Source organism: Leuciscus leuciscus (assembly GCF_965113295.1).
Source record: "Leuciscus leuciscus genome assembly, chromosome: 20".
Classification (NCBI taxonomy): domain Eukaryota; kingdom Metazoa; phylum Chordata; class Actinopteri; order Cypriniformes; family Leuciscidae; genus Leuciscus; species Leuciscus leuciscus.
Window position 1 is genome coordinate 20971277 of NC_138744.1, and position 26059 is coordinate 20997335.

Consider the following 26059-nt stretch of genomic DNA (forward strand, 5'->3'; position numbering starts at 1 on the left):
TGACTTCCCTTCTAGTCTGATTGGGTTTTGATTTACCCTCCCTGTTTCCTAATGAGACAGCTTTATTACCGGTGCCCATTAAATTGCCATTACGGGCAGTTTCAGGATGCAGTAAATTCAGTGAAAGCTCATCATTACGAAATCAGCCGAACCCAGTGAAAACACTTGCGTCCTGTTACTGCTGTCCCACTTCAGCCCGTTCACAGCTAGCAGGTAAATCAAGGAGACACTGATTCAAACAGGCATATACATATAGAAAACAAATGGTAAACTGAGCCAGGCTCAGAATACTCAAGAATGTATGCACATCTGAAGTGTGTGATATAAAAAAAAAAATCATAACTGGAAGAAATAAAAGTTACAATCGAGATATAAGTGAATTTTATGAAAAACAAAGTAGTAATTCTGAGAAATTAAGTCACAATTGTGAGAAAAAAATCATGGTTGAGATTTAAAGTTGAATTTTTTGGGAAAATGTAGCAACTAAGAGAAATTAAGTCATAATTGTAAGAAATAAAGCCACGGTTGAGATGTATAGTTTAATTTTATGAGAAATAAAGCAGCAATTATGAGAAATTAAGTCACAATTGTGGGAAACTTACATTTGAATTCTTAGCGAAATAAAGAAATTTAAATTTGAATTCTTACCGAAATAAAGTATCAATTACAAAAAAAGTCACAATTGTGAGAAATAAAGTCACAGTAAAGCTATAAAGTTGATTTTTTTGAGAAATAAAGTAGCAACTATGAGAAAAAAGTCAATTGTGAGAAATAAAGTCACAGTTCAGATATAAAGTTAAAAAGTTTAGAGAATTTTTCAAGAAAAACATTGCAATTGTAAGAAAGTCACAACTGTGAGAAATGAAGTCAGGGTTGAGATATAAAGTTGAAAGTTTAGAGAAATAAAGACTCACTTACAAATCAATAAAGTTACAATTGTGAGAAATAAAGTTGTGGTTGAGATATAAAGTTGAATGTTATGAGAATTAAAGTAGCAATTACACAAAAAGTCACAATTGTGTAAAATAAAGTCACAGTTGAGATATAAAATAGGAAAGAAAAAAAACATGCTGTGTGAAAAAAGTAAAACAGTATAATCTTTTCTGTTCATCACCTGGTGAGCTACATCTATTCATAAAAAAATATTTTAGTATTTAAAAATATAATATTTTCGACCACTCAGTAAACATTTGAAATTCAGTGTAAACACTCAGGTTATTTGCCACTCTGATTATCTCTGGTGTGCCGTACACCATGATTCTTTTGAGAAGTGGTCAAGAAACATGAGCCATATTGTTTTCGTGGATGATCAGGTTTTGGCACACTTAATAAAATGGAAAAACATAGAAATCAGCAGACGATTTCAAGTGAACACAAATGCTGGAGAGAACTGCAGAAGAAATAAACTGCTGAAGGATGAGCCGCAGTGAATTGTTATGGCACTTCAGAGGATGCTTATGATGCTTTGCATTGCACTCAATATGATGAAATTGCACTCGGTAAAAGGTTGCAGAGACTATTAGTCATTAGCGATGCTAACATTGACAACTTTAACGGCTAGCGGCCATAAATCCAGCTTTATATTCTTGCTCTGAATCATTCCAATGATCTTCCATACAGTGGCTGACTTCATGTTTTGGGCCAGAGCCAAATACTCTCTTCATGATTTATGCGCATGCATGCACGTATGGTTGTAGCCCAGGACGACGTACGCGCAGACATATGTGTGTAAAGGCCAAAGTGTTAGTGTGTTTTTAGCGTAGCCAAGTCCTTATGGTGCAAATAATCAGAGTCCAGGAAACATCACACATTCTTATTCTTTAGCACCTGCACATGGTGAAAAACAAGCTAGATTTCAATCTAAATGTAAGCACCACACTATACAGTGTGTATGTTTATTGTGTTGTCGATGTGTGATCACTAGTGATGTACTGGACAATCAAAAGGAGGTGGAAAAAGCCGTCGGACAGTTACAAACTCATGCAATGAAGCATGAAAAACAGCAGCATGAAAAACAAACATGTAATTTAAATAACAATGCAACAATATTAGAACGCTCACATTTCACTATAATCACTCAAATTGTCACTCATGCAACTGTTTGCAATCTTGTGCTTTCTAAAGGGCACAATAAATGTCTTATTTACACTGTGTCTAGAACTTTTTGATTGTGAACATTCCGGTTTTGTCGTGTCACTCGAATTCAGGGTATATTGGGTGTTACACATTTACACCGCAAACAGCTTTGTCTTCCACATCTTAGTGGGATTGTTGTGGCATATTCACATGTATTTTTCAAGGTAAAAAGATTTTATTTCTATTTAATTTTTTAGAAATATCAAGCATTTACAGAGCCCTGCACAACATGCATAAATATATATTGTGGCAACAAATTAAGAAACAAATATTATGGTTATTAGTAAGGCCGCTAACTAAAATGTTAGACTGAATTAAGACAACCTGGCCATGATCTACTTTAAGAATTTGTTCACTTATTATAAGTGTCTATAAAGGGCTGCAGTGATGAGGAATTTTTGTACACTGGTTCATCACACACCTTCGACAAAATGATAGGATTTTTCCATTGGCTTTGGGATTATTGCAGAAAATAAGCTCTGTGAACAAAAAAAAGTTTATGATCCATTAAAATATTGTTCATCATGATAATCTTGATGAATCTTGAAAATGAGCACAACTTTCATGAATTTTGAAGCCTAACAATCACCAGAAGTAAAAAGCTAAAGGTAGACTATAAATGAACTAAACCACGGTCACATGACTTCAACATCAACTCCATTAAGCTTGCGACAACTCTTTCAGTTTATAAAAAAAACAAAAACATACAAGACGATAATTAGCCATTGTTATTGGCACACAAACTTTGTACCGAGCATCTCTAGTGATCACTATCAAAACCATTGAGCAGTGTCCCTACTGAAGTATTGGAATCTCCAAAGAGCTGCTATGAATCACTGGGTGAAATACTGTTGAAGTGTATGTCTGTCTCAGACAGCAGCCGAGGGGGGAAAGAAAGAACAGCATCTGTTGAAAAAGAGCTTCACATCATGTTTTCTTGCGTGTTGCAGCCCGCCATGAGATTAAAGTCTACATTGAAGAGCATGTGAATGGAAATATTTTGATTTCCTCAGACAACTAAACTAGCTATAATTATCAATCACCACAAATTATCTTTAGTAAAACTGAGCTCATTTCAGTTCAAAATCGTTCAAAAACCATAGTGAAATGTTTTAAACAACAGCATAATCAAATTAGGCAAAATATTAATGAACATTTTACTTTGTGGACATCACTTGAATCTGCATGATTGAATCACTTGAATCACACAGATTCTGTGTGGGCCTGATGTTTAAGGAAAATGTAGTACATATGCTAAAAAAAAATTCTTGCAATGTTAAGGAAACGTTCAGGCACATGGCGTGGGGCCGTTTGGAGCAGGTCCGTCAGAATGTAGGTCAGTCAGGTGGGGCTGAAGTTAAACTGAGGTTAAACTCCATAGCAGCGATGGAGGCTCTGGATCTAAAGTCACACTGACTTAGCCGCAACCATCCACAGTGTTCCCAACAGAGTAAACAGACTCAAACAGATGCTGACAACACCACTGCTGCCACACACAGTTCAGAGAGAGTAATATGCTCTCCTGCTCCACATGTATGTTTCCAATCACCACGCTCTCTTTAATCAAATCAGGAAGTTAATGGCTTCACGGGATCATTAGAACAAACTCTTGTTGAAAGAAAGCAAAAGGATAAGAGAGGAAGTCTTATTTATTGTGACGCTACACAGTTTTTTGAGTTCCTCATGCTTGGCAAGAGGCTATGTGTAATTAAGTCTAATGGTAAAAATAGAAGGCACTTCTGGTAAACACTTTCTACAGAAATGAACTTGACCCATGTTATTCATCACAATAATATACACTCGGCGGAAGTCTTTAATGACTAAAGACTGTTTCTGCTTTGATGCTGCGGATATTTTCCTATCGATTCATGCTAACGCCATGTAAACCACAAACGGCTGACAAAAAAGGAAAATAAAGAACTCAGGATGTTTTTTTTTGTTGAGGTTTTTGTTTCGATAAGACAAGAAAGGATACTTTGAACCCATTGGGAAGACTGTTTTTCAGGGTTTTTAAAGGGACAGTTCTCTTTAAAATCCAATAATTTGCCATTATTTAAACACCCTCTTGTTGTTCTGAACCTGTATGACTTTCTTTCATGGAACACAAAATGTTTTTTAGTTGTTTTAAGGATCTATTGGTTGTTTGTTTTTCTTATGCTATTACAATGAAAGGTGACTGCAGCTTTCAAGATTCAATAAGGATCGGATCACTGACTCATTGAGTCAATGGGCCCTATCTTGCACCCAGCGCAACTGACTTTGTACACCGACGCATGTATCATTCCTATTTTGCACCCGACGCACAGCGGACTTTTCCCTCGACAGACGCACGTCGGTAAATTATGGAATGAACTTGCGCTCCCGGGGGCGTTTCAGCGAAAAGAGGAGGCGTGTTCCGGTGCAAACGTTCCCTGGTGCTATTTTGCAGTTCCAGAAAACAATTCCGCCACAGACCAGGAAAAACCTATTTTAAAGTCAGTGGCGCGTTTTCAGTGGCGCGTTCAGATGCTATTTTAAGGGCGTATGCTTGGCCATAATGTAGCGTGTGCACAACGCGCATACACTTTGCTTCTCTCATCTACACACAGACACAGCAATTGCCATTTTTACAAACCATACATAATTACAAGGAAAAATATTCCACATGAGGGAAATCATTGTGGTGTCCATGAAGATGTGAAAAAATGGGCATAAATCTAGCTTACACATTTACCAAAATTATTATACTCCTGTTAAACCGAAGCTAATCTGGGTGGGTTTCTCCCATCCCCATACAATGTCACTTTTCTGTCTTTTAGGGCCCTGACGAGAACGTCGGTCTCCTCGGCTGTGAACCGCTCCTGGCGTGTGCCTGCAAATCCGCCATTATAATAGCAAACTGCCATGGAACAAGCGCGCCTGCTTTTAAAGGGAATGTGAGATGATGCTCTGATTGGTTTATTTAACGTTATGCCCAAATCACACCTATGAGTAATGTAGCTACTTCAGACCAACCCATTTTAGATTTGCTTCGAGCGCAAGAGTCATTTATCCCCCGGTATAATAGCAACAGCGCCCGAGATCCGCCCACAAAGTTACTTGCGTTTCGCATTTGATACTTGCGTTTCAGATCGTTAAAATAGGTCCCAATGAGTAAGTGAGTGAACTCAAGAACCAGGGCTGCTTTAAAAGCTGAGAATTGCTGCCTTTGATTCTATTACAGCTGAGAAATTAATGTTGTAGTAATTGCATATTTGCTTAGTTATCACCAAAGCTAGTTGATTATTATAACATTGTGCTGCCATAGAAGTCTGTCCAGAGTCAGTTTTAGGAGGTACCTTCGTGTGCAAATGCTGCCCGCCAAGTCATTACCTTATGGCAGCGAGGCAACAAATCAGCTGCCTAAACTTTTAGTCGCAGACCTGATCAGTTTGATTTTTGAATAAACCATTCAGACTTGTTTCTATGAACCGGATTAGCCAATTCGTCCAAGAGAAGGATTCGTTCACAAATCATACATTGCTATCGAGCCCCTAAGGGGATATACTGTAGGTGACATAGTGTTCACACTTGGCATGTTTGATTAGATTAAAACGAAACCTGGTGCGATTGTTCTGATAGTGCCGTTCATTTGAACATGTGAACACTAAAAACCCTGGTGTGCACAAAACAAGCAGACTGAGACCGCTGAAAAGATGGGTCTCGGTCCACTCCCAAACAAACTCTGGTGCGGTTCGAAGGAAATATGAACGCAATATGTCATACAAGTCAACCAATCAGGTTGTGAACATATCCCTATAATTTAGGTTCGGTGTTAAAAATGGCAATCTGATTGCTAAGCGGACCAGGACTAATGTTTTTTTTTTTTTTTTTTTTTTTTTGTCTGGAAAATTGAGATGGGAAGGAAAACGCTTTTGTGTTCTATCGCAAAAGTATTGCATTCCCCTGAGAAACGTTGTATTTGCTTGCAAAAAAATTGTGCTCTCTCGCAAAAAAACATTGTGTTACAAGAAACTTTCTATAGAAGAAAGAAAATCGTACAGGTTTTTGGTTATTTTTGGGTGTGAAATACGATTTGAACCTTAAAACCATCAAGTCACATACTCTGCGATCAGTAGAGAATCTGCAGTGGTTTGCTGTGTTTGGCGGCTGCCCAACAGGTCTTGTTTCGCCTGTGATTCTAAGTCTTGGGAAGAGGGGGAAACCCTTCAGCACGGCACAGAGGAGGCCTGGTGCTAAGGCTGATCCACTCCCATATATTGACAATGACCTCATGAGGTCATCATTTCTCAAAAAAATTTGTCATCTCAAGCAAGAACTGGAAAAGCCTTAATCTGGCAACTAAAGCATTATATTAAAGGTTGTTTACCTTGGGAAACAGACAATACAGTAAGGGGGGAAAATTATAAACTCACAATATTGTGTGACATACAGTATAGTTTTTTTATACTTTGACTTAAAGAGACATTCTTAAAAATGTGTTATAAGTTTTGAAGGCTGTAGGTGAGTGTATGTGGAAAGTATGTGCTCTTCTTCTCCTGGGAACTCATTATGAGAACATAGAGCCGGGTTCTGTTGCCGTGGTCGTGCCAGTTCTGGAGATTCCCTTCTGGAACAAGAGCTGAGCACCCATCTAGACTACTGTACGAGAAAAAAAAAAAAAAACCTCCACCTCCCCAGTAAACCATACAGCGTATGTACATAAATGTAACAGAAAGAGAAATTCTTGAATTTTATAAGAATTCTCATTTACCTATATTAGAGAAAGTGAAAAGAATCAGACTGACAGATTCAGTAAGTATATCAGAACATTTTTTTATCTGTTTTATAGGCTCTCATCAAAAAAATGATTGCCTAAAAATGTATCAGTTTTTATTTATCAGCAATAATGAGAATGAAATAAAAGACATAATTTATCTTTATTAAAACAATTTTATAAAAATATACTTTATCTATCTATCTATCTATCTATCTATCTATCTATCTATCTAACGCGGATTAATCCCACATATTAATCAGCAAAATAAACATAATAATAATAATAATTACATTTACTCAGACAATTGAGTTAATGCATGGGCTAACTAAAACTAAGTTACAAAACAAATAGTTCTGTTCCTTGATTATGATTGAGCCACTATTTAATTTAAGTTCTGTCTCTTTTTCTCATTTAACTTGTTTATCATCATTTGAAAGGTAGTTGTTTACATATAATTTCAGCTAAAGTAAAATAGACTAAAAATAATGAATATGACATGACAAAATATTGACTACATTTCAAAGGACATTTGTGCCAAAATACAAAAACTATGAATAAACAAAGAAACACACTGGTGGTCACTTGTTTGTAATAAATCATACAGTATCATGTGAAACACACTGCAGTATGCAAACAGAAATTAAATTGAAAGTCGAAAAAGTAGCTATTTATATGGCATTGCCATCTTTCAAACAATACACCATACACAAATATCATCAGCATGAATCTCTTTTCCATAAACATCTCTGTGATAGCCGGACAGGGTGAGGGAGACTTAGGGCTGGTAAGGGAGCAGTTCTCTGGCCCTTAACTGATTTAAAATCACCACGAGCCGTGGCCTGATTCATCTCTGTCTCACTCTTGGCCAGGTTCAGGCTACGAGGAGGCCTCAGTTATTTTAGTGTACTAACAGGCATGTCACAAGGACTGTCAATGGTTTGTTTGTTGGGTTTGGTTCAGTGTTAACTAGTAAAAATAGTTTTTGTAAATTGAAATTAAGCTGAAATATAAATATTAAATGAAAAACGTAAACCTAAAACATTTAAACTGAAATACAATAAGTTGATATTGAAGTACTTAAATTACAAAAAAGGAAAAAAATTAAAATTAACAATAAATTTCAATGATGCAAACAGATTTCATGCTATAAAGCAGCTCTAAAAAGAAAATAGAGTCATTGTTCAGCTAAAGTCAGTTCAATGTTGATTCAGTTCTGAGTCATTGTTCAGCTAAAGTCAGTTCAATGTTGATTCAGTTCTGTTTAATAACTGTGTGAAGTTCGTCAATTATGGAATGAGTTCAATTCAGCAACAAAGCATCATCCAGCTCAGTTCAGTTCTCATCCGATAGCGTCAGTGCATTCAAGTCAATAATATTGCTGAATATCAAGAGTTCCCAAATAAGCAAGCCAGAGGCGACAGTGGCAAGGAACCCAAACTCCATCGGACAGAAATGGAGGGGGGAAAAAAACCTTGGGAGAAACCAAGCTCAGTCGGGGGGCCAAATACATGAACATGTTGTGATTATGATTCTAGGGTGCATCACAAGTCAGACTGTGGATTGATCATTCAGAAAATTCCATCCAGTTCCTTCTGCTTCAAATGTATTAATAAATATTATAATAGTATATAAGTAATAGAAAAAAAAAACTCAGTTTGGTCCAACCAATGCTGTGAGATTGGGCTGGAAGCGCCTGTTTGGCTAAACAATGGAAGATAGAGACTGATTAGAAAGGGCAGTAGGAGTGTTTGGGAAACCTGTTTAACTCTTAAAGGCATACCTCGGGTCTTTAGTGACCCGGGACGTCATTCACTACCCTCCGCCTCATTCATTTTTTAAAGTTAGACATCAACCTCAATCAATTCATTATAAACACTATAACAAGAAATAAAATATATAAAAGAATGCCTGTTTTCTCATTCATTTTTGTAAATATTGTTTAGGGTCACTAACGAACTAAGGTGTGTAACAGTGTAAGTTTATTTTTTCTGCACAACAATAATTGAATCTTTGATGACTGAATAAGTGCAATTCACCTTTATTCCACAAGGTGTCAATGTCTGATACACACTGATGAGGTGCCGTTTCACTCATAGTTACCGCAGGCAGAAAACAAAAGAATAGGAAGAATCATCAGCAAAACTTGAAATGACTCAGCGATTTACTGTAGTGTAGAGAAAGTACTGTATGCAGTCAAATATTAGTGTCACTGTCACTTGATGGTGGATCTGGTGAAGAAGCTGTCAGCGATCAAAATAAAACATCTGCGATGGTATAACACATCTGATCAAACTGAACCTTTCCAAGCTCCAAAAGGTAACAAAATACGTTATTTTATTCTTCTGTAATTGTTACTCCAACATTAGGAGAGTTTTATTTTATCATGACAGATAGAGCCGGGTCACTAAAGACCTAGTCTCAGCCTCAGACGTCACGCCCACGGAACGTTGGCTAAACGTCTGATGCATATGGTACACTTAACTGGAAACACTTCAGGAATGTCGAAGTCGTCATCTGATTGGTTGAATTTTATCGGATTTCCGGGGGGCACGAGTGTCGCGTTTATTTTCGGTCCGCCGGGAAACAAATGTCATGACGCCAAAACCCCTCGTGGAAGAAGAAAGCCGTTGTTTTTACAACTGAGACAATGAGCGCTTACCACGATCAACTAAACGCTGTATTTTCAAAAGTATGTGAAGTTCGCGGCTCCATTGATGCAGTAAACTTGCACAAGGTTCTTGAATGAATAATTTATTAGATGCACGCCGGTCTGTTATTGTAGGGACATCAACATTATATTGTCACGCCCCTAAATATGACGCGGTACAAAACAAACTGTGATTGGTTGTGTTACATGTCAGTCAAACGTCCTCTTGGGCGGTCCTTGGCCAAGAAATGCTGCGATAGAGTCCAGACCTTCTGCCGTCAGTCTGAAGGTCTGGCTATGCGAGACTACTAAAGACCCGAATATGTAAAAATTATTGGCAAAACATTCATGCATTTAAAGGGTTAAAAAAGTCATTTCTGCAAATCTCTTTTTTATACTTTACCCTTAAAGAGATAAATCACCCCCAAAAAATAAAACTTCTGTCATACTTGGACATTTTTCAAAATATCTTCTTTTGTGTTTCACAGAAGAAAGAAAGTCCAACAGGTTGTGGGATGACATTAAGTGATGACAATTTTTAGTTTTGGGTGAACTATCCCTTTAAGTGTCGCTAATATAGATATCCCGCACCACCCAGACACATTACGTAAGGCTCTTTACTCAAAATCACACACTTTACAAGAAAAGCTTTTACATGGACACTTAAAATCTATTTTAATAGCACATCTATCTGTTAACCACAAATATGGTGATTTGAGAGCAGAACTGGCTTTCAGGGACTCTAGGGAGTTGCAAAGATTGCCATTGATGTTAACTGCCTACTAGTGCACTCTGTAACTCTGTCATCAGAAATGGAGTGATAAACATTCTCATGCTCTCTTCCTGTTAATTTCACCTTCCTCCATTCTCTCATAAAATGTATCTGGGCTAATCTGCTGCTCGGGTGGAGTCCAGATGGTTGTGGGACCCCAGGCTCAGCCACTATACTGGGGTTATGGGGGAAAAGCTCCCTCAGGTCTAGGAAAGGACGGCAGGCGCTGAGAGGCCTCTTGCCCCGAGGCACACGTGTGAGGGGCCCCAATCACAGGGCCGAACTCCACACAGCTCACAGGGGGACACTAAATGGATAGGGTGTGTGTTTTAACAGAAATTGTAGATGGGAACCGAAAGTTCTGATGCTTCATACCCATGATCAAACGGTGAAATAATGCATGCTAAAAAAAAAAACATTACATATGATGAGCACGTTTTAACGAATCACAGCAATGCACAATCAATTTACACAATACAATGTGAATGTGTTGGAAAATATTATGTTTACATACAGTGGACAAACGACCGCTACTTAAAGTAGTCTGATTGTAGATTTTTTAATTTTTTTTTATTATTATTTATTAAATTAAAGTAACAATTTGAGTAAAATGTTAAATAAAAGAACATCATATATAGGTCTATCAGTAAGAGAGTAAGAAAAGGTGCGTTATAGCTCAAGCTGCGAGGTAGCTCTGCATAAAGATGCAGATACACGTATGTACAGCTGGCTAGTAATCAGAGGTCTGTAATGTGTGTATAAAAGGTGTTTATTGTGTTTGTTTTGAAGATGGCACTCTTAGCATTGCTAGAGGATTTTGCTGCTCATGCTCTCAGGCGAGAATGCGTCTTTAGAAAGCGTCATGTTTGCTGAAAGTGACGAAAGAATAGGGTTTGCGGAATGCTCTTATATGGACATGGTGTGGGAGTGTTTTATGTAAATGACTTACCTCGGGCACACGGCCACTGATTTAGAATACTCGGAATTCATCAACGTTTAGAACGAGCTTAAGAACAAAGTCATGTGTGTACGTACAGTACATGTTGTGAATTAGGCGGAAAGTTTTCGTGAGAAGTTCAAATATGCATATAAATATGAATAGCGTACGAAATTATTAGTGAATGAGACCCACTAATATTGTGAAACTAATTTCCTATATTTACATTTTTTATTTATTCCTACAATGAAAAAGCTGAATTTTTTGCAGTCATTACTTACATTCTTCAGTGTCACATGATCCTTCAGAAATCAATATGCTGATTTGGTGTAAAAAAGTATATATAAAAAAACATTTCTTAATGTTAGTAATGTTGAAAACAGTTGGGCTGCCTCATATTTTTGTGGAAAAAGTATTACATCTTTTTTCCAGGATTCTTTGATGAATAGAAAGTTCAAAAGAATAGCATTTATTTGAAATAGAAATCTTTTGTAACATTATAAATGTCACGATCATATTGTTTTGAGTTTCTGTTGGTGACTTTTTCCATATGCTCTGTGCCTGTTCTCCTTTTTTCCAGTTTGTCACCTATAGGTCACTCATTAGTTAATCATTGTCCAGCTGTTCCTATTTAGTATACATTTACTATGTGTATATATTATCCCTGTTCTATTCAGCCTTTTGACGGTTATTGTCTCAAATTATGTGTCGTATTTCTCCTGTTTTCCAGTAAAGTCTATTTGAAGTGTTCCTAGTCGTTTGAATTCCTTATTCCTCGACTACCAGTGACAAAAAAGGTGTTACTGCACTTTTGATTCATTTCATGCATCCTTGCTTAAAAAAAAAAAAAGTTTTGTTTTGCATTTTCCTTAAAGTTTCTGTTTATTTCCAGCGTTATGTAACAAAATTCACATATTTTCTATGTGGTCTAACTGGATCACACTGAATATACCTGGCTAACATTTATTTTACATTCAGTCTGTCATGTCAATCTATAAATTTGAATGTATTCTGCTGCTTCACTACCTTGATTTTCCCAGACAGAGCAAAATAGGATCATAAGTGTGCAAATGTGTTGGACAGAATACAGAGTGTGTTAAGAGGGAAGGTGTAAACCCAGATTTACGCTGTGGCATTAACCCAACTTCTCCATGTGTTTTCATGCACTTGGCTGGGAGTGATGGCGCTGAAATCTCAGGCCTCTAGTATTCCTATCAATGATACCCCTGGTGCTCAAAGCAGCCAACAAGAGCGGCCCAGCAGAAGAGCTGCCTTATCTCACCATGATATGTCATGTTCCCCCAAGAGAAGATGTGGATCTGTATTGACAAATGCATGTTTAATGTGCTGAAATGTGCTGGAAATTTGTGCTTAAAAAGTAGAGAATGGCTTTAGCAACTCTAAAGTCATGGGTTTGATTCCCATGGAATGCATGAACCGATAAAATGCATACCTTGTAAAGTCAAAGTATAAGAGGCTTTGGATAAAGGCTGGAATTCACTAAACAACAGTTACAATCTGAACACAACCTGAACATCATTCACTTGCTGATTTGTCAACAGTTACAGAGAAAAATGGCCATCATTCACCACAACTAAAGATCACACACTAGCAGACTTTCAAGTCATTCTGAACACAACAAATCGTACAGAAACATGACAAATTTAAACAATATGTGTTCTAAAATCAGATCAAAATTTTAGAACATGGGAATTCCATCCTCTTTTATTGGATGGAATCATAATCTAAAGCTAAAAAAAAAATACTTGTACACTTCGCAATTTTCTGTGAAAACTCTAAACTCCAACTGCCTTAAATCTGCAGACTGGTCCTGACTTTCGACAACTAACATTCACTCTTCCAGACAGTAAAATGGGGCAAAAATCTGGGCAAAATTCATGCAGTGTACACTGGAGGAAGAAAATGGTGTAGAAACAGTTTTCACTCGGAAATTGCTAGGAAATTTCACAATGAAAAAGAAACAACAAGTAACCAGTTGATTTAAAAATGAAATTTTGAGGTAGAAAGACCAATAATCTGTTTTATCTTCAACTTTGAAAATAATTTTCACAGTGTATTCCGGCCTTAAAAGTGCCTCCTAAATGTACTATGTATGACTATTTTCTATTTTATTGTACTTGGACCCGGTCGCCTCATGGGGGCAGCCATTTTGAAATCACGTGATCAAACGAAAACTTGCTTTAACTAAGTATTCTCAATACTATTCGATACTTTTGATTATGGAATACATGAAAAATGGTTGACTGTGAATTGCGCATTTCTACAATGGCATTGCTAACCAAAAATATGTTTGTTTTTTTTGTTTGGTTTTTGCTTGATTCTACATCCACACCACTAGGTGTCTCTAGGTACCAGGCAAAAATGACATCATTCAGCGCAACGTAAACTAAACTGCTGAGTGCAACTTTAACATATTAAATGTCACACACAAAAAAAACATTCTGTCTACACAACGTTTTGGTTATTTCCAGAAAAAAATAAAAAAGACACATTTTCAATGTGGTCTCAGACTTTTGGACCTCAGTGCACATGCGTGCATGCTCCCCAAAAAAACACTGGAAGGAAAAGATCACCACAGCGTGTGTTTCTTCTTCTGGTCATGAGAAACTAGGTCATCTGTGAGCCAGGTTACAGCCATGCTACAGAGAAGACAGGCTACAACAGCAGCTCTTTCCCACAGCCAGACCGATCCATTCCAAACAAACAACTAACTCGCACAAAAACACCAAAAACAGAGACAAATGAAGTAAACAAAGTACAAATGAGTGATTAAAAAGAGCAGGAAGGGATTGAAGCTATCATTTAGACTGCTTGTCATCATCATCATCATCATCATCCTCTTGATCTCTCTCACTGTATCTCTCATTCTCTTTCAGATTCTTTCTGTCCCAGATGGGAATTTGGCATTTGGCGTCTTAATCAACTGGGTTGTTTGTGTCAATGTGGGTTCAAACCCATAACCAGGGCACAAGCACTGATTGCAAGTAAACACATTGAAATCAGGTCCCACTAGGACAATGCAACTTCATTTCAACTGTGTGTTTTATACTGAAACTAGTTTAGCTGTAAATATAAGGATGCACAACCTTTTGGGAAGCACGCAGGCTCAGTTTGAGATAATTATGGCATCCTGTTACCCAAAGGTGTGCTGAGTCTTACTGAGAGTCCATAAAAGCATAGCAGCAGCATGAATCATCTGGGTGTGGAAACTAAAAAATAAAATGTGCAGGTCTAAAAAGGAATAGCCACATTGTTACTGCCTATTTCACTCAAAAACACCTGAAGCACTTACTCAGAGCCACATTGATACATTGAGAAAAATACTTCTTTAGGAACCATCCAGTGTAACTGTTGTACCAGTCGAATGCACAAAATGTATTTCCAGTTTGGGCTAGCTGAAATATTATGCTATGGGGAGTAATATGTAGCTTTGTTTTTGTGTTACAGAAAGCTGCTGTCATTGCGGACAGGCTGTAAATCGTACAGACTGCCAGTAAGTCTCAACATGCGGATTTAGTGTTTAGGTGTCTGTCGTCAGTCCCTGGCCCTGTAAATCCAATCGCTTTGACTATAAACAAGCAACCCCAGTAAAGAAATCACTTTAAGCTCTCTCAAAACACACACGAACACTGAATTAATGTAGCTTTTACAAACAACATACAATATACTGGAATGGCATACACTACCATTTAAAAGTTTGGGATCAGAAAGATGTTTTGTTTATGTTTTTGAAAGAAAGAAACTAATACTTTCATTCAGCAAGGATCCACATTTTGATATATAAGATTTCTATTTCAAATAAATTCTGTTCTTTTAAACTTCTGATTATAAAAAAATCCTGCAAAAAAATAAAAAAAATCCACAAAAATATTAAGCAGCACAACTGTTTTCAACATTGATGATTATCATAAATGTTTCTTGAGAGACAAATCATCATATTGGAATGATTTCTGAAGGATCATGTGACACTAACGACTGGACTAATGATGCTGAAAATTCAGCTTAGCCATAACAGGAATAAATTACATTTTAAAATATATTAAAAATAAAATAGTTAATTTAAACCATAATAATATTTCAAAATATTACTGTTTTACTGTTTTTTGATCAAATATATTTTTGATGCAGCCTTGGTGAGCATGAGCATTCAAAAGCATTTTTAAAAATCTTACTGACCCCAAACTTTTTAACTGTAGTGTGTATTGTATTGCATATAATATACACAAATAGTACATATAGACAACATTAATTTAGTGATTTATTTGACTGATTTATAGCTGATCCACTGGATTTCAAATATTGAAATGTATGGGTCCTTAAGGCACATTGAGGAAAGGGACTTTAAGTATTTAACACAAATGTCGTAGTGGGGTTAACATTTTACATAAATTATTAAGTTTGAAAATTATAATAATTTATAAAGTTTGGTAATTTTTTACTATAGCGAAATGAAGCTATAGCTGTTCAAAGTGAGGATTAAAAGTAACAGGCCAGAGCAGCTTACACCGCATTCCCAACAATACATACTGTAAATACAGTACGTCATACGGCTCTAATGTAATGTTCTGCTTTTGTGTATTTGTATACACATTTGTATACACACAGACGCCCCGCCACCCACATGCACAAACAACCTTTTAAAAGGGAAGCTGATACCCTCCAGCTTAAACATACGAGTATACCACACAAATACGCTTCAGATGCCCAGATGTAACCAAACGAAACACTAAAATGCACCATCACACGCACCGTTCATTGACCCCAATAATTGCCATTCACAAACGTGTTGCTCCTGTTTGCCCTAGTTAATTTATTCTCTCCATGCATGTGAGGTGAAAGGTCAGGCATGTTAACAGGCTGCTAAGAGCTTCCTCTGCCAGCGGATGAGGTTGCAGGCCAGTGGGGAGGTCTAAAGGGGACTGGAAAACCCTCTCCGAAAGGTCACCCGCATTTCACAGCCCACTGCGAGAGGGCAGCGCCCACATGCTTTAACGTCCAATAAAAAGGCTTGGCAGGATGTTGCAGATCGTAAACTGAATTTAAACAACCCCCCTGACACCCCTCCCTCTGAGGAAAAGAAGACATTTTGATGCTTTATTGCCAATTAATAGTGCTGGGTGGAAAATGTTTGGTGCCCAGCTTTAAAAAGAAAAAGAAAAAAATTGTGTTGTAGTTTTTTCACTCCTTGTAATGTGGTTTGGATGTATAGATATTTGGTATTGTGGTATAGTGTTGGTGGTTTGTAGTGACACCACTAGTTACAATATGAAGAGTCAGTCACAACACACTTCAGTGAACACTAATTCATAAGAATATACAAGCATTTACAATTTTAATTACTGTTCTATACTTAAAATTCTGATGTAGCTATTAATTAAGTTGGGGCGATATATTTTAATAATATATTTACAATAATTTTGCTGACGATAAAATATTAACATAACAATGATTTTATTGCAGTTTTTAGACTAATACCACAATATTTCCTTGTGGTTTTGTTAATAAATCAATAAATATGACTCAAAGTTTTGATTTGATTCATTTCCATAAATCTGTTGAAACTGTCAATTTCAGTACAGCTTAAAAGTTTGGGGTCAGTAAGATAGTTTAATGTTAAAGTTAAAGTCACTTATGCTTAAGGCTACATTTATTTGATTAAAAAAACAGTGAAATATTACTACAATTAAAATAACAGCATTCAATTTTAATGTTTTAAAAAGTAATTTATTCCTGTGATGGCAAATCCGAGTTTTCAGCATTCATTGCCTCAGTCTTCAGTCACATGATCCTTCAGAAATCGTTCTAATATGCTGATTTGGTGCTCAAGAAACATCTTATTATTATCAATGTTGTTTTTGATTAATAGAAAGTTCAAAAGAACAGCATTTATTTGAAATATTTTGCAAAAGTATATGTTTCCTGACACTTTTAAGCAATTTCATGCATCATTGCTGAACACAACTAATTTATAAAAAAAAAAAACTAAAACTGAAACATTTGAACAGTAGTGTATAGGCAAATATTGCTGTTAATTACTATGCATCATGTGTCTGGTGGATATATATTATATTCTGTAACCTAAACAATGTTTTACAGGATGTATTATAATAGCGCTCGTTTTTTTGTTTGATAGTTGTTTGAATCATATACAGTGAGTGTACAGTGTCATGTGTGGTAATGTGGTACCTCTGAGGATGTAGTTCTGGTAGTTTTGGTCAGCCTCAGCTCCCACTTTAATAAGACATGTGAGTCCCTCAGCCATCACAAACTCATGCACCAGATCTTTATCATCCTGCAGGAGAAACACAAGCAGCAGAAACTCAATCCAAACAGTTGCACTTGTATGTACAACAAGCACAGAAGAAACACAGCATGTAACAAACACAAAACATGGTGTGTAATTGAATATCTAAAAGAAATTAACCATCAAGTAAGTGACACTCCATCATATGAACAAAAATGTTTTGTTTTGCCACAACACACTCTCAGGGGGACCAATGAGAATTCCAGAAAGGTTCAGTTGTGCTTTCAGATATGCACTTGATTTCAAACTGACACGGCCCAAATCGAAGCTTACGCATTCCTATCTGTCAAACGCTCTGTCAGCGTTTTCTCTACGCTCCCAAAAGGTTCCCACTCCTACACCAACACATGTTGCATTGTTCTGCAAACTCTCTGTCCACCAGGTGCTGGGAATTTCTTAAAATAACCTAAAAGTAGCTCAACATGCTTTAATAATGATTAGAAGTTCAAATAGAAAAAAAGAAAAGAAACATGTTAATCTATTAAAGTTATAATACAATTTTAAAAACAATTTATTACGCAATTTTTATATATATATATATATATATATATATATATATATATATATATATATAGTAATAATTGTATAATAATAGTATAATTTATAAATATAATAAAAATTATAAAGTATAATATAAAGCATTAATCTATTGAATTTAATAACATTTTTAAATAAAACTAAATCTTGAATTCTGCGATTTTAATGATTTAGAATATATTTTCAAAATGATAATAAAAGGTATTATTGTATATTTAGAGAATATTTCATATCATTATTTTATAAAATCTAGTTTATTATCTTATTTTAAAGCTAACTGCAAAGATTTTTAAATGCAGTTCTGCAGTGTTGTTTTATAGAGCTGTCCTGGACTCGTCCCTGTAGTTCCTTCAGATCTCCCTCAGTGAGCACTTACAGTTTTAAATCCTTTTCACTTCCTACCCATGGAAACCCTTTGTTTTGGGGCTTGAGTAAGTTTGGGTTGCTAAGTGCTAATCGACTGCTTCCCTGCAGTAAAAAGTCCATTAAACACACTGTATAAGAGGTGTGAGGAGCAGTACGTGTCTCCGCTTGATTTATGGCACCCACACACACACACACAGACCAACGGCTGGGCACACTTCACTAATTCTACAATTACAGCATGCATCCTTCCTCCGTCCTGTATGTCATGTGTGGAAGAGTATCAGGCTCCAGCAGTCACTGATGTCCAATATTTCTCCTGCTTTGGGATTTGTGTGGACACACCCTATTGGCTGATTTGAAAATGATTAGGGGTGTTGGATTTGTGGAATTTATATTGGCGCAGACAGCCTATAATGACACAGTATGCCCATGTCTGGAGAAATACACTTTACTGCACATGCAAAATATACTTAAATGCACAACAGCATAAAGAATGCAATTCTTGCCGTAATTCTTCCTGAGTCGGGTAATCAATCAGATGACTGCTCATGCATAAAGTTCTCAAGTGATTCATACATCTTAGATTAAAATTTAGGGAGATTTTGAGGATTATGAGATTGGTTTCAATAACTGGAACTGCTGAGCTGGAATTCTATCCAAGAATTGTGTGTGTGTGTGTGTGAGTTTTTTTGAAAATGTAAAAATGCAGAAAGTTTTCTGTGATGGGTAGGTTTATGGGTAGGGTTAGTGTTAGGGGACAGAATACACAATTTGTACAGTATACAAACCATTACGTCTATAGAGAGTCCCAACAGAGATTGCAAACCACCGTGTGTGTGAGAGTGTCAGTGTTGTGGGAGTAATTAACTAAAAGTAGTAACGCTACAATATTTTTTTTCAGAATTTGTTTTCTAAATAGTGTAGCTTTTACAATAGCAACTTTATCCAACCCGTAGTGGCGTTAAACTGCTGATTTAAATATATGTGCTGATATATGCTGATTTACCTTTATGTATCTCTTTATATGTCTCACAATTTTGACTTTGTCATACTTGTACACTTGCAATTTCTCGTAATTGCATTTGCAACAAAAAGTGAAACTCTACATCGCACAATTGTAAATTTATGTCACAATTAACCTACCCTGGTAATCCAGAGTGCTCGCGAGAGCACAAGTTGAATTTGCTCAGCGAGTTACTCTGGTGTCGAGTAATGATGCTCATTAAATATGCCCCTCTATCTGAGCTGCACCAATCATATCGGGTTATCTGATACGGGCGGGCCAGAGGCGAGATGACGACAGCGCTGCGACGTCGAAGTCATTAGTAAACATTGCAAGATGGCTATGGATGAACACCATTTGTTTGAAACGGCTTTGGCCGCTACAATGAAAGATTTAGACTTTTTCTCTAAAAGAGGAACAGAAGACGGCGCTCGAATCGTTCCTTTGCAAGAAGGGCGTTTTTGCTGTTTTGCCGACCGGATACGGTAAGAGTCTAATCTACCAGTTAGCTCCGCTGGTAGCTAAGCGATAACTTGTTGTGATTGGTCGTAGTGTTATCCAATTGCGTGCAGTGAGATTTTCAAATGCATGCCTGGTGCCGCCCTTCGGGCTTGCTGATTTTCATTGGTCGACGCCAGACCATTCATCTTTTAGATTTAGGTCTGGATTTCCAGGCTACAATTAACCCAGGCATGTGGCGACATTTCTGCTAAATTATATTGTGTAGTTTCTTTCATGTTTTGTGACACTTCATATGTCAAGTTAGTGTATTGTACGTATCGCTGCAATTCGGAAATGAAATGTCCAGTGAGTGGTGCTAAAATGTTAATGCTCTAAGCTTTTGAAAATTACGTACCACCTACACTCAACTCTACCGTAAACCTAACCTAACCTAATCAATAGTGTTGAAAAATGCAAACGTGAGATAAAAAGTATTTGCAGAAGTAAACAACTAGCTATATTTTGACCATAAATGTAACTTAACTTATGTGTTAAGTTACATAAGTGACTTATGTTTCACGGGACTCGTGCTCATAATATAGGTCATGTGCTACAGTATTATTAAGGTCATAATATATTAACGTGGAAGGAACTGTGCAAAAAATAAGTCTTTATCAATCATAATCTGGCCCAGTCATTTTAATTTGTGTAAAACAAAGAACAAAATTTGTTGCCGTTTTACTGCTCCTAGTGTTAATTTCACCTGGAACCTGCAGTGAATATTATGCATAGTTACGTTTTTGGAATTATGCAAAAATGTAGGTAGAGGCACGTTTTTCTAACGAGCCTAAGATGGTCAGAATGGGACTTTTTTTTCTTATTTCGAAATATTTCTCACAATTACATGTTTAAATTGTTATTTTGACTGAGAAAACAGGCTCCCTTGGTGTATTCTAGTTTGTTTTCTTTTATTAGCAAATTCTGTTCAGAATAAATGTTATTGCTCATTGATTCATTCAAAATCCCCATTTTTTACCAGAAAATACCACATTGATTAAATTATAAGTTAAAAAGAGTGCCTTCGATGTAGTTAGCTAGCTATAGTTAGCTTGTTAGCATCTTGTATTGTAGCTACGTAACTAGTTTTTAGGGTAAAAGGGGGTTGCTTCACTGTTGTTGAACTACTTTGAATTATGAGTAGCATGTAGCCTGAAAAGTTACAGGTCAGTTAGCTTCCCCCAACAAAGTTGTATATGTGCTCTCACAAAGCTATGTATGTTTGTGTTTGTTTGTGCTCCAGAGTATTTGTGTGTGTTTATGTATAGCCTCTGGCAGGTTTAAATTACGCACTTGTTGACAGGTGTGAAAGTTTCAGATGCTTTTGTCATTAAAAAAATCTAAAACTTTAGTGGAAAGACATTTAATCTCATACACACACACAGTTCGATGTTCAGACATGGTTCCTCTAGAGGAAAAACAGTAGCTTCCAGCACAGCTTTAAAATCAATCAATGATGGAGACTCCAGCTTTGGTATCTGGAAATTTCTGTGCAGTGAGAGAAATTCCAGCATACCCATACAGCTCAAACATGCAGGAAAACACAGACACACATTCACACACATGTGCTGCTGATGAAAAAGACATTAGCAGGTGCTTCGTGCTAACGCTAATTCGAAGTGGGGCAGCTTACCTGAAAGATTTGCTTGAGAGAGAACAGAGCTCTTCGCAGCTCACGTCCGGTTGAGATGTAGAGTTTTTCTGCAGGAGAAAACAGGGAAAAGAGTTTTGAGTTGATCTTCATGTGGTTCACTTTCTAACTAATTGTTTGCAGGTTAGGGTGGAGCCTATATGATTTTATTGTATTAATGTGACAGATGCTTCATAACTCAAGCTCCCAGATAAAGTACTGTGCTTCCCTCACTGTTCAAACTGCAGTTCTTCAGTCTGCCAGTGAGTGGCAGGTTCAGCAGAGCACTGTCTGTATGCATTAGTGCAGTAAATAAAGAAAAACCAGCTTGCAGCCTCTGACTCAGCACCTACATGAAATAATGATCATGCATTTCTCTCTCTCTCTCTCTCTCTCTCTCTCTCTCTCTCTCTCTATCTCTCTCTCTCTCCCCAGTGTCCTTGATTATCTCTTTATCGATGGCTTTGAGGAGCTGTGTATGGAAACCACAAGCTGAATCTCACAACATGCGGTGTTCTCTCTCCGTTTCTCTTTCTCAATGTGTCCCCATAGAGAACTCTCATTAACATTCCGACCTCAATATTGGCAGCCTGAGAGTCCAATTTAATCTTGCCTACTGCTGAGTGTGTGTTTGTGAATGTCAGATGTGTGTGTGCGTGTGCGTGTGCGTGTGTGTGTGTGTGTGTGTGTGTGCGCGCGCGTGTGTGTGTGTGTGTGGTGTGTGTGTGTGTGTGTGTGTGTGTGTGTGTGTGTGTGTGTGTGTGTGTGTGTGTCAATGAAGGTTTGCATGAACCAGTAAAATGTCAAAAAATGTAACTTTATAAGTGAGGGCATTTGGCAAAATATAATGAAACAAACAGTGTTTAATTTTATTTAATTAATTATCTAAATAATATATTCAATGGTACCGTATATTATTATAATACAAATGTAATCATTATATATAATTTAAGCATAATGTTATTCCTATTTTTTCCCCATTTATATGTATGACTGAACCATCTCTGCCTAATACAGTTTCTGATATTACATATACAGTATGTGCATCCACAAAGTTCTGTTAAAAAAAACAAAAACATTTTAGGCATCCTAGATAAACTCAAGATAGTAAACTTTACACTGAGAACTTACAATAAAAGTAACGTTCGAGTTTTTAAACATGCATATAGACAAAACATTTTTTATCTTTGATTTTTAATGACGGTCAGGTTATCGTTTTTAACCCATGTTGTGTGGAAGCTCCTAAAAAAGTTACTGGCCAGCTGGCATTTTATCTCAGATTGGGCTCTTAGTAAGTGAATTCTGATCCTGGTGTGAAGAAAATAAGTTGCACTAGTTTAATTCTGCAAATCCCCAACGCTAAGGAAGAAATGAAACTGCTAATAAGTTTAATTGCTTATAATAACAGAAATACAATACTACATGAGCACCATATCCACCCCTTTTATAAATAATCTCACATATTTTAACTGAAGGTTTGCGTTTATGTGCCAATACAGAGAGGAATTTTTCTTCCGGTTCGGCTTTATAATTGGCCGGAACATATTTCCAAGGCTTGTTTTCATATACAGTAAGAACAGGGTTTTATGTTGAGTTTGACAGGACCACACCACTGTGATTTACCTCGGGCATATGTTTCTGTTGTGGGGCTCAACAAATCATGTTGAGCAAAGAGAAGAACTGCAGGAACCAAAGCCAGCCATCTTACTTTTCAACCAACGTGTCAGAACTATAATCTGGCTTTACTCAAATGTAAATCAAAGCCACCTCTAGAGAGAAAAGACCTCTGGCACACCTGGATGCCTTAGATCCAGCTTATAAAGAACAAAACAATTATTTAGGATAAACAAGTCTGTTTAAAACGACCTGACAAAAACATTCCAGAAAAACTAGTCAAAATAAACTTTAAAATATTATCATTGAATGAAAACCAATGTAAACATTCTTTTAAAGGGACCATGCTCTCTGTGAAATACATTTCAACAATACTCTGCACCAAAACTTTACACGATTATTTTGACCTTTTTCTGACCCTTCACCAACAATTTTACTGTTTAAAACAAACAACAGACGACAAAACAGAATTTATTTCCAATGAAATATACTGTAGTAGCGACTACACAGTAAATGAGTACACATTGGAAAAGAGCCACAGTGGCTTCTATTTTCTTCTATTCTTATTACAGGTATTTTGCACTAAATTCCCAAACTTTGTCCGGATCAGATAAGAATGATAATCAAAACATAGATGGAGTAGATTGAGTCAATAGACACCCCTACACCTCTCATGGGTCAGACATTACATTCGTTAACATTAGGCAGTTTTGATTGATATGCTATTTATATGCCTATAAGCTATGTTAGCTTACATGTGCATAAGCAATGCTTCTCTCGCTTGTTTCTTCTTCTTCTTTGCTTGTTTTTAGATCCAGAGATTCTGTACTATCTCAGAATATGCATAAAAGCGGCCTCTATCGTACAATAGTGAACACATGGATTGCCGGAAAAACTTGTCAACGGCAGGAAAGTGTTGTGTCATAAATGACGGAAAATCTCGTCAATGGTTGGGAAAGGGATAAATTCGCAACTTTTGATGGTAAAATAGACTTTCAGGGAACCAAAAATGTTTGAACGGCGAACTTATAGTTTCTAAAGGTTGGACAGGAGAAAGTATAAAAAAAAAATAAAAAAAGTAAGATGGATTACATATTTAACTCTTCGTTAACAAGTGGACATTCAAGCTGCATTTTGTTCTTCTTCTTTTTTTCAGAGGAAAAATACATACATTTATCAAGGCAGAAATGCTCCTTTACAATAAAACAAAAAACATACATATACAAAGAGATCAAGTTCTCTTTGATCTGAGATCAATACAAAAACAGCCCAACCCATGTCTGCCAATGGTCGTGAAAATTAAATACTCAAGATGTATTGTATTTTCCTCATTTTGACAGCAACTATGTACAAGAAACAAAAAACAAAAACAAAAAAATGTAACAGCATCTGGAGGTAATATGCTTTTTCCTCACATTTAACAACATGCCTTTTAAACTTACTCTCAGAATCAACATAAATAACAATAAAAGCACATTCTGTTCAAACAAATTTGGACTCCAAAGCCCCTCTATCTCATGCTGCCAAGAATCTTAAAACCATCATAGTTAAAGCCTCCATTCATCCTTCCCTCAATCTCTTCCTCTCCAGCATTTCTCTGATCCTGCTGGAATAGAGGAGACCAGACAGAAAGGACAGCAACCTTTACTCTGGGACTTCCATATTTGGCCCTCACTTTCCCTCTTTTTTCATGAATCTTTTTCCCATTCATTCAGAGTGTTCTGTACTGAGAAGGCAGCCTTTTTCTTTCTTTAACTCTACCTCTGATTCACCAAACTGGATTTCAACAACGCTAGTATTTCCAAGTCTACTGACAAGAGATTGCTTATTCTGCTACATCAGTTTAAAGTCTGCTACCATCAATGTGTTCTACATAAGTTATTATTTTGCAACAGGAAAAACCTCCACCCACTCTGATGGAATAATTTGCAGTTAACTTGTGAGTCAGTCTTTTTGAACGATTCATTAAAAGAACTGTCGCAAAACAGTGATTTGTTTATGAATTGCTAAAAGAGTCATGAGTTTGGCTGATATTAGTATGACCCGGTTATACCCTGCTGTTGGATGCCGTAACTCAGATAATATTCCACCCCAAAAAAATAACAAAAAAAAAGTTAAATAAAAGTCATACGTTTAGGAATCAGACTACACTGGTATATGATTCACTTAAAGAACCACTCATAAGAGTCATTCGCTTATGAATCAGGCTAAATGGTCATGTGGCATGTTTTTGATTCACTAAAGAGAACCAGCTCATAAGATTCATCTGTATATGAATCTGGCTATATGGGTCATGATGGTTTTTTGGGGGGATTTCACTAAAACTCTCTGGCTCATAAGAGTCATTCATTCAGGAATCAGGCCTTATTGGTCACACTGTATGTTTTTGATTCACTAAAAAGAACCAATTGATTAGAGTCATTCATTTGGGAATCAGACTAAACTGTTTGTACATTCCTACCCTTGTTTTATAATCTCACCATACTACTGACATAATCACGGTCTCTCACGTTACCCATAATTCCTCCCTTACACCACATAACACTCATCCCAGACCCCCGTCCTCCAGCTTTGAGCCAGTAAACTGGCATTCTGGCAGAGGAGCTCTGTGATCACTGGAGGATGAAGGGTAATGAAGAGGAGGGTGAGCGTGGGATCATTTCTGACAGACCCTCTTACTGCCACACGGCACAGTGGAGTCAGAGAGAATGAGCTTCAGCGATCCGCAATCAGACACGCGCTGATTCAGCTAATCTCCAGTTCCTCTCTGTGGTTTCTGGATGAGTCTCATGAATGTGGTGATGATCATAAAGATCACACAGTGACAAACATAGTCATAAAACCACCATCAAGACA

The 26059-nt window shown here is 36.8% G+C and overlaps 1 protein-coding gene across 6 annotated transcripts in view; it reads right to left on the bottom strand.

Moving 5' to 3' along the window:
- fhod3b (formin homology 2 domain containing 3b) overlaps nt 1–26059 on the bottom strand; it is a 177347-nt gene that overhangs the window by 57380 nt on the left and 93908 nt on the right. For all 6 annotated transcript variants that reach the window (XM_082149959.1, XM_082149960.1, XM_082149961.1 and 3 more), the window contains 2 exons: nt 21593–21660; nt 17438–17543 (listed from right to left, as the gene is read on the bottom strand). In XM_082149959.1, the coding sequence (XP_082006085.1) occupies nt 17438–17543; nt 21593–21660 (174 nt within the window). The remainder of the gene's footprint in view (nt 1–17437; nt 17544–21592; nt 21661–26059) is intronic.